Source organism: Trachemys scripta, chromosome 2, assembly GCF_013100865.1.
Source record: "Trachemys scripta elegans isolate TJP31775 chromosome 2, CAS_Tse_1.0, whole genome shotgun sequence".
In the NCBI taxonomy this organism is placed as follows: domain Eukaryota; kingdom Metazoa; phylum Chordata; order Testudines; family Emydidae; genus Trachemys; species Trachemys scripta.
The window spans coordinates 78,204,308-78,214,366 of record NC_048299.1 but is presented as its reverse complement, the minus strand read 5'-3'; the positions used below and the strand labels follow the sequence as shown (position 1 = coordinate 78,214,366).

General features: G+C 42.2%; 1 protein-coding gene across 2 annotated transcripts in view; it reads left to right on the top strand.

The window, feature by feature from the left end:
* Positions 1 to 10,059, top strand: part of LIMD1 (LIM domains containing 1) — a 58,949-nt gene that overhangs the window by 38,478 nt on the left and 10,412 nt on the right. For both annotated transcript variants that reach the window (XM_034760972.1, XM_034760971.1), the window contains 3 exons: positions 2,235 to 2,302; positions 4,045 to 4,107; positions 7,674 to 7,804. In XM_034760972.1, the coding sequence (XP_034616863.1) occupies positions 2,235 to 2,302; positions 4,045 to 4,107; positions 7,674 to 7,804 (262 nt within the window). The remainder of the gene's footprint in view (positions 1 to 2,234; positions 2,303 to 4,044; positions 4,108 to 7,673; positions 7,805 to 10,059) is intronic.

Sequence of the window (10,059 nt, the reverse complement as noted above, 5' to 3'; positions counted from 1 at the left end):
GCCGGGCAGCCTCCAGACCCTGCGCCCCCGGCTGGGCACTTCCCCTCCCGGGCTCCAGCTGCGCTGGGGAAGCGCCGGCCGGGGGCTCAGGGTCTGGGGGCTGCCCGGCAAACCGTGAAGCCGGTAGCGCTCGGGCAGCCCTTTCCCCGTGGCTGGGAGTGGGAGGGAGGAGGGGGCGGAGTTGGGGCGGGGCTGGGGGTGGGGAAATGGGCGGGGACAGGGCCCGTGGAGGGTCCTCTTTTTTTTTTATTTATTAGATATGGTAACCCTATCCATGCTAGTTGATTTGGACAGTCAAATTGTCAAAGTGAGCTGCATCATTAAATTCTGCTTGTACCCAGAGTGCAAACTCGTGTTTGTTCACATAAATGTGTGTTGCATGCAAGCATGCACTTTTCCCTCCCTCCCCCGCAACAGACAGACAGACAAACACTGTAGTTTGACAGGCTACTACCCAGTGGGATTTTGAAACATGATGTCTGTTTTCACTATTTGACCTTGCTGAAGAGTCTTTTGGGCCCAGGCTAAGAGCTAAACTGGAACATCATTCCCTAACGTAGTTATCAAGCTGTGTTTTCCCATCCCACCTGGCAATAAAAACCTATCGTAACTCAGTTGTCCTTAAGTGTGACAAAAAACCCTATGGCTCTTATATCATAGCTAGTCCCTTAAAATGCGCTTGTTACTTGTCTATGCTGATGATAAAATTGGCTGCTGCATGTGCAAATAGTGGCTGACTTTTCAAGAAATGCGTCTGCAATATTCTTTGCCCTTCTTTGCCCTCCTCCAGATTAAGCACTAAAGACAAAGGGTGAAATCCTGGCAAAATTTCCATGGACCTCAATAGGGCCAGGATTTCACCTTGATCTCTGTACAAGCATTTGATTTCCTAACTAGTAGTACATGGTGTTTTCTGGCCTGTCTGAAAGCGCCCTCTGGTGTACACACCTTAAAACAGATTACACTCTAATTATGTTGCTTCATTCTGTTGTCTTCCTTTGTTAATTCTGTATGTTACAGTGAGTAGCATTATTATTTCGAGAGTGCCAACAATGTGTTTCGTGCTGTGTAGAACCTAAAGGAAAACATAAATCCTATGCCTAGGAGCTTATGCTGTAAGCACAGCAACATACAATAATCTGGCAATATTTGTTTTCTTGGACAGTATTTACCCTATGCAATGTATCAAATGGGATGTTGTACATTCTGCTCCCAGAATTATACTACCTTTTCCTTGCCAAAGTTCCATGTATGTGCCTGAAATCAGACTCTGGCCATATTCCTTCTAATCAGGAATGCTGGCTGCACAGTTCCTCCTTGGAATTATCAGCAGGTTTTGTAACATTTTACCTCAGACAGATACACAAGCAGATCAGCTGCTACTTTAGAAGATAGTGTCACAGCCTTATCGAGGAAAGTGGATTGTAAAGAGACACAAGAGGTACTCTAAAAATGAATACAAAAAAAGCTCTTTTTTCCCCCGGGAAAAAAAAATCATATCATTGCTAGCACCAGCGCAACTCCCATGGCAATAGCAATAATGGGAGTGCTAGTATAGTCCAGTCACAGGCGTTTAGTCATTGTGGTGCTTAACTCTGGTCAGAGCAGGTCCAAACAATGTGGTGTTTAAAATGCCGGCAGCTGCCAGTGCTTAGTCCACCTAAAGAAGAGCTCCCACTGGTGGAATAGCACTGATGGAAATTTTAAAGAAATAAAATCTAGTATAGGTAAACCCCTGTGCACACACCCTTATTTACCTAACCACTCACCAGCAGTGGCTTCCCGAGTGAATCAGCAAACTATCCCACTGCTCCATGCAGGATCCTAGAACTCCCTCTCTCACTTAGTTTCAGAGATGAGTGTGGGAGATGGTATTTTGTGGCATTAAACAGTATGTTGTGCTGAGGTCGTTTCTTAGGTACGTTTTATTCAATAAAAGGGTGTTGAGATTCCACGTGGAATGTGAAACTCTCATTGTTGAAACCACCCTTGTTTCTAGCATTCAGCTCAGTTGGATAATAATAGTAATCATAATCATCATTATTATTATCATCATGACCATAGGACCTAGGAGCACTAGTCAAGAACTAGTGCCCAATTTGTGCTAGGTGCTGCACAAACAGAGAACAAAAAGACAGACACTGCCCCAAATGCATCTCTTTTACCAGCTTTTGGTAGTATTTTTTTCATCCATTTACTAACTTTTTTTTCTCTCTCCTCTTGTTTCTTCCTAGGTCGAAAACTGAGAGGAAAAGCCTTTTATTTTGTTAATGGAAAGGTGTTCTGTGAAGAAGACTTTCTGGTGAGTGCATTGCTTTCCTGTGCCTCTCCCGTTGCAACTTGCATGCTGTAACTCAGAGAAACTGTAATGCAAGCAACTCACACAATCCAAAAACTGACATTTCAGCAAAAGAATGGCAACAAGCAGCATTCACCAGGAAGGGATTGGGTTGTGTGTTCAGATATGGTGAGGATGAGGGCATGATAAATGGAGAGAGAGAAACAAGCGAGGAACAGATTTTCCCCTTCCTATCAAGTTTCTCTGACTGGGCATTTCTGAGAGAGATGAGACACCCTCATGTGGACAGAGTAGGGCGAGCAGTGCTTAAAAATATTTATTAAATACCTATCTGACTTAGGTGCACTGCATAACAACACACTGAAACAACATTAAGACTTCTGCGGCTCTTTCACATGGCTGTGTTACAAAGGGCCTGTTACAAAGTCCATTGACCTCAATGGGCTTTGGACCAGACCCTTACTTTGGGTCCTGGTCTGAACTATGTGAACAACATTGCTCTAGAAGCAGCCCCTCTGGTCATGTATGGAGTGGTTGGTGATCCCTATGTAGGTGCATCTGGGTGGCACAAAAATGCAGCAATAGCCTTAGAATACAGAAATGATTTTGGACTCCAGGCAGAGAGACAGCCAGTTCTTGGAAACACAAGAAAAGTCAGCATGTAAAGGAGAAAAAAAAGAGTATGAAAAATAAGTTAATGAAACATTAGTTAAACACCCGTAAACTAAGACTTTTGGGAGGGTGATTTGTTTTGTTTTGTATTTTTGTTTGTGTTGTTTTAAGAATTAGTTTGTTGGTTATTCGTTGTTAGTTAAATGTTAGTTAGCGAGTGAGTGTGTTCATTCTGCTTCCCCCCTCTTCCCCAAAGTGCTGTCTTATTGATCAACCCCCGCGATTGCTATTGCGGAGAAGAGGAGTCGGTTTTCTTTTTCTCTGTCATGTAATTTAAAAACAATAGATGTTAATAATCCAGGCATTGCAAAATGTACAGTCTAATTAAATATATTAAAAATACTTGGTGGGCTCGATGCTCATTTAGACTAAAACCCTTTCTGCTAGTCACGGTATGTAAGGCAGCCTTAAAGTGGATGTCCATTATATTTGGTGGCAGTGGTGTAAAAGTGGCATTAGTGTAATTGAGAATCAGGTCCATATGTTTAGTTCTTGGCAAAAATAATCCTCTGGGCCAAATTCTATTCTGAATTATACCAGCATTAAGCTGGGACAGTGCCACTGACTTCAGTGGTATTCACGCCACATTTATATCAGCATAACTGAAGGTAGAATTTGGCCCTCCAAGTTTACATTTATTAACCTAGTGAGATTGTGGGCCAGATTTCAAGTTAGGCCAGGTTCTATCTGTGGGCACCTAATTTACACATACAAATACAAGATGTATATGCATAATAAACACACGATATTTGGGCACACATGATGGTCAAATAAGCACATATGGATTGCCCTGATTTACATGTGCAAATCTGATATTTGCCCACATATGTTAAATTAAATTTAAACTTAAATTAGCACACTAGTGTTATGGGAACTTACAGACCCTTTTAACTTTGAAAATATGACCCTGTAACTTTGAGATATTCTAATGAAGGCCTGCCCAATATTTGTTCAGACTAAAGAAAAGGAAGTTTTGCTTCATAAGAAATGTTGAGCAGAGTAAGGCAGATCACTCAAAGTGTGTGTGTTACCCAGCCTTGTAAAATGTAAAGCCAATTTTTTTCTCCTTGCAGTATTCAGGTTTCCAGCAGTCAGCTGACAGGTGTTTCATTTGTGGTCATTTGATAATGGACATGGTAAGTGATGCTTGCCTCAGAAAGAAAACAGCATTTTGAATGATGTCTCCAGGGCAAAAGAAATTCATATATAGGATCACCTCATTTGATCTGTTAGTCTAGCTGGTGTGATGACTTATGACAGTGAAAGAACCCTAATCCTCTGGCTTGTCATTGCCAGGAAGCAAAACTAGCATCGTTCATGTTTGTCGCACAGACGTGTTTTCAGTGTCGGGTCAAAATGAACTTTGCTTTGAAGAGCAGGACATTTAAAAACACACTGACTTTGACTTTTTATGAACTCCTGCGGCTGTTTATTGATGTTCCTGTCCACACCCATTGCATGAGAGCATGGCTTCCTGCAGCCCATTGAGCTGGGGGCAGATAGGGCATTGGTGGGCTGGGGGCTGAACTATAGTATCTGTTACTTTGCTGGTCCTCTCTTTGCTACATGAGTCTCGCCTGTTGCAGAAGAGTGGAAAGAGGTATTTTCTTTTGTTGGCTCTGTATTTCCTGTCCTTTAATTAGGCAGGGTCCCCATATCCTTAAGGTTTCAGACAGAGTTTAAAGGAAAAATCAGTCACTTTTTCCCTTTGACTTTTGTAATTTTGAAACTCCTAAATCTAGCCCCTGCCAACTCTTCTTTCCAGCTAAATAATTCTAGTCTTTTTAATTTCTTGCTATATGTAGATCCCAGCTCTCTTCTATGGACCATTTCTATCTCTACTAAATCATTCTTATAATTAAATTACTGAAACAGGACATAGTATTTCCGATGACACTGCACCATTGTCTGATGTAATGTCATAAGTATATTATTTTCATAAACACATAAGAATGTCTATACTGGGTCAGACCAATGGTCCATCTAGCTCAGTATCCTGTCTTCTGACAGTGGCCAGTGCCAGATGCTTCAGAGGGAGTGAACATAACAGGGCAATTTATCCAGTGATCCATCCTATGTCATCCAGTCCCAGTGTCTGGCAGTCAGATATTTAGGGACACCCAGAGCATAGGGTTAAAAGCAACAGAGAGTCCTGTGGCACCTTTAAGACTAACAGGTAGAGCATAGGGTTGCGTCCCTGACCATTTGGCTAATCGCTGTTGATGGACCTATCCTCCATGAACTTATCTAATTCTTTTTTTAACTCAGTTATACTTTTGGTCTTCACAACATCCCCTGGCAATGAGTTCCACAGGGTGACTGTGTGTTGTGTGAAGAAGTACTTCCTTTTGTTTGTTTTAAACCTGCTGCCTATTAATTTCATTGGGTTATGTGAAGGGGTAAATAACACTTTTTTATTCACTTTCTCCACATCAGTTGTAATTTTATAGACCTCTATTTTATCCCCTCTTAGTCGTCTTTTTTCTAAGATGAACTGCCTCAGTCTCTTTAATCTTTCTTCATATGGAAGCGGTTCCATACCCCTAATCATTTTTGTTGCCCTTCTCTGTACTTTTTCCAATTCCAAAATAGCCTTTTTAAGATGGGACGATGAGAACTGCACTCAGTATTCCAAGTGTGGACACACCATGGATTTATATAGTGGCATTATATTTTCTATCCCTTTCCTAATAGTGCCTAACATTTTATTAGCTCTTTTGACTGCCGCTGCACATTGAGCACATGTTTCCAGAGAACTATCCACAATGACTCCAAGATTTCTCTTGAGTAGTAACAGATAATTTAGACCCCATCATTTTGTATGTATAATTGGGATTATGTTTTCCAATGTGCATTACTTTGCATTTATCAACACTGAATTTCATCTGCCATTTTGTTGCCCAGTTACCCAGTTTTGTGAAGTTCCTTTTTAACTCCTCATATCCTGCTTTAGACTTATCTTTCTTGAGTAATTTTGTATCATCTGCAATCTTTGCCACCTTTGGGGTTTACCCCTATTTCTATGAATATGTTGAACAGCACTGGTCCCAGGACAGATTCTTGGGGAGACTCTGCTATTTACCTCTCTCCACTAAAAAACGTAGCCATTTATTCCTACCCTTTGTTTCGTATCTTTTAACCAGTTACTGATCCATGAGAGGACCTTCCCTCTTATCACATGACTGCTTAGTTGGCTTAAGAGCCTTTGGTGAGGGACCTTGTCAAAAGTTTCTAAAATTCCAAGTACACTATTTCCCTTGTCCACATGTTTGACACCCTCAAAGAATTCTAATAGATTGATGAGGATTTCCCTTTACAAAAGCCATGTTGACCCTTCCCAACATAGAGTTCATCTCTGTGTTTGACAATTCTGTCCTTTATTATCTTTTCAACCAATTTGCCTGGTACTGAAGTTAGGCTTACCAGCCTATAATTGCCAGGATTGCCTCTGGAGCCTTTTTAAAAAAATTGGCATTACATTAGCTATTCTCCCATCATCTGGTATAAAGGCTGATTTAAGCAATAGGTTACATAGTTCTGTGGTTTCACATTTGAGTTCCTTCAGAACTCTCACCAGGTGATATTCACCCAACTTATTAATGTTTAATTTATTAATTTGTTCAAAATCTCTTCTATTTATGCATCAGTGTGGGGCAGTACTTCAGATTTTGTCCCCCTCTCCCCCTCCCCGAGGATAGCTCTAATGTGGGTATCTTCCCCACATCCTTTGCAGTGAAGACCGATGTGAAGAATTCATTTAGCTTCTCCACAATGGCCTTGTCTTCCTTGAGTTCTCCTTTAGTACCTCGATCGTCCAGTGGCCCCCACTGATTGTTTGGCAGGCTTCCTGCTTCTGTTGTACTTAAAAAAAAAAAATGTGCTGTTAGTTTTTGTGGTTTTTTTGTTTCTAGTTGCTCTTCAAATTATTTTTTGGCCTACCTAATTATACTTTTACACTTGATTTGCCAGAGTTTATGTTCCTTTCTATTTTCCTCAGCAGGATATGATTTCCAATTTTTTAAAGTATTTTTTTTCTCCTGTAAACACCTCTTTTACTCTGTTTAGCCCTGGTGGCATTTTTTTATCCTCTTACTGGTTTTATTTTTTTTTTTAATTTAGGTTATACGTTTAATTTGAGTCTGTCTTATGGTATTTTTAAAAGTTTCCATGCTGCATGCAGGCATTTCACTCTTGTGACTATTTCTTTTAATTTCTGTTTAACTAGCTTCTTCTTTTTTCTGTAGTTCCCCTTTTTGAAGTGAAATGCTACTGTGGTGGGTTTCTTTGGTATTTCCCCCCCCCCTTACAAAGATATTAAATTTAATTATATTATGGTTGTTATTACTCAACTGTTCAGCTATATTCACCTCTTGGATCAGATCCTGTGTACCACTTAAGACAAAATCAGGAATTGCCTCTCCCCTTCCAGGACTTAGCTGCTCCAAGAAACAGTCATTAATGGTGATTAGAAATTTTATTTCTGCAGCCCATCCTGAGGTGATGTGTACCCTGTGAATATGAGAATAGTTGAAGTCCCCCATTATTATTGGGTTTTCTGTTTTTGTAGCCTCTCTAATGTCCCTTAGCATTTCACAGTCACCGTCACTATTCTGGCCAGGTGGTCGGTAGTATGCTCCTACTGCTATACTCTCATCTTTTAATGCCTGTCCATGAGCTCTCTTCTGTCTCTGCTTTATTGCAGATCCTGCAGGCTCTAGGGAAATCATACCATCCAGGCTGCTTCCGTTGTGTGATCTGTAATGAATGTCTGGATGGAGTGCCATTCACTGTAGACACGGAGAACAAAATCTACTGTGTCAGAGATTACCACAAGTAAGAACAAAGTAAACAGCTAAGTAAACCTAGTCGAAAACCCACTAATTCAACCTTCAAAATAGTGTGGGTGTATGGACTAGTGTAATGAGCATGGGACTGGGTGCTAGGAACTCCTGACCTCTTCCCTTCCTTCTGCCACTGACTTCCTCTGTGGCCTTGGGTAAGTCACTTAACACCATCTGCAAAATTGATGTAATATTCACCTATCTGTCAGGGGAAATGTATGGTTCAGTTAGCTAATGTTTGTAAACTGCTTTAAAGGTATAAGAACTAAATCAGCCCTGAAGTACCGGTAAATTCCTTTGAAGCCAATGGGAGCTGCACTTTGTTACACCAGGGGCTGACTCTGGCTTGTAAGAACCAAATATGATTAGGATGTTAGTGCTGAACATATGTGTGTGTGGTGGTGGTGGGTTTTTTTGGAGGGTGAGGGTTAGTATCCACCTTTTTATATGGTTAGTTAATTAAACAAATGATATATCCTAAAAAAATCTACTTGCAAATCACTAGTAATGTACCATCTAGGGAGATTAAAGAGCCACTGTCATAGGTAATGTTAGATCTACCAGTTGACATACACTTTGAGCCATTCGCTTACTCAATTCTGCTGCCTGATTCCTCTTATGATCAAGGAGGATATTGAAATATACAATAATCCTGCTCTAAGGTGCTCCACAGAATTGCCTTACGTTGCACTTGTGCTAAAGTTTTAATTTCTCGTAGATATAACTATTACTATAAAGTAATGCATACTCCCTTGCACTTGAAACGATTTGAACCCACCCAAAACACTATTCAAGCTTGAACATGCCCCACTGCAATGAAATCGGGCCCCAGGTCTTTTAATATGTCTGTGCATGGATTATTCCTGTGTCTGATTTCCCCTGTCCCCACTTCCACCTCTCTGAGTAGCCATTTTAAACGATTGCTACTTTTTTGTTTTCAGACAGATAATGCAATGCAATGCTATCCTATTCCTACTTCCTAGTCCTTATTTAAGTGGGGTTCACTGTTCTTTCAAGGACTTCTTCAACCTGAAATCTACCTCTGAATGGCTAAATAATCTGCAGTAAATAGTACTTGTAGATGAAAAAATAAATCCTAGAGCCAGACCATGAAATTTTTAAACATCCGGATCGCCTTTAAACAGAAAGCAATTTCCTACCTTAACAATAGAAGAGCTGGCACTCTACTATTACAGTGTACATGAGCCGTTAAAAATGGCTTGTATGACCTAGTGATAGAAACTGCTCTGTTCTTCTTCGAGTGCTTGTTCACATCAATTCCAATCAGGTGAGCGTGTGCCGCATGCACGGACGTCGGAAACTTTTTCCTTTAGCAGCTCCCATCGGGTCGGCTGTGGAGCCCCCTGGAGTGGCACCTTCCTGGCGCTGGATATATGATCCTGCCGACCCGACCCGACCCCCCTCCCCTTCAGTTCCTTCTTACCATACGTGACGGCCGTTGGAACAGTGCTCACTTGCTCAGCAAGTGCTCCCTTGGTGTTCTCCTGTTAGTCATTTGAGTTTCAAGTTAATGTTATAGTTAATTTAGTACATAGTTGTATAGATAGTTTAGATAGTAGGTTGGGAGCGGGGTCTCTCCCCAATCCCTAACACTCCCCCTTGGGCTCTGGGGCATGCCCAAGGCTTTAAGCCCTGCAGTGCTTGCAATAAGCCTATGCCCATCAGTGACCCCCACAACTCTTGCTTAAAGTGTCTGGGGGAGGCGCACCAAACGGAGAGGTGGAAAATCTGCAGGGCTTTTCGGCCAAGAACCAAGAAGGAGCATGATTTCCGCCTAAAACCACTTTTAATGGAATCCACTCTCCACCCACAGCCGGCTGCGGACCACCAAGATTGGCACCGAGCACGTCCGTACAGAGTGCTCCGGCATCCGTACATGACACGGCACCGAGGAAGGACTCTAGCGCAAGAGACCCTTGGCACCGGTGCTCCCCGGCACTGCAGCCAGGAATAGCAGCCCAGCACTGCTCAATTTCTGCAGTGCCGCACAAGCGACTCAAGAAGGGCAAAAGGGGGCTCTCAACGGCCCCGAAAACCGTGGGACTGTCAGGGGATGCACGGGCGCACCCCAGAAACGACCCAGTGCAATGTGGGCATGAGTCGGTGCCATTAACTTCGGTGCCCCAGAGGGACCATTGAGTCCGGCACGTAGCGAGACTCTGGCAGGGCAGTGTGAGGTGGAGGTGATGAAGCTGTGGCAGGGGCGTGAGCTTTGGGCCCTCCTCC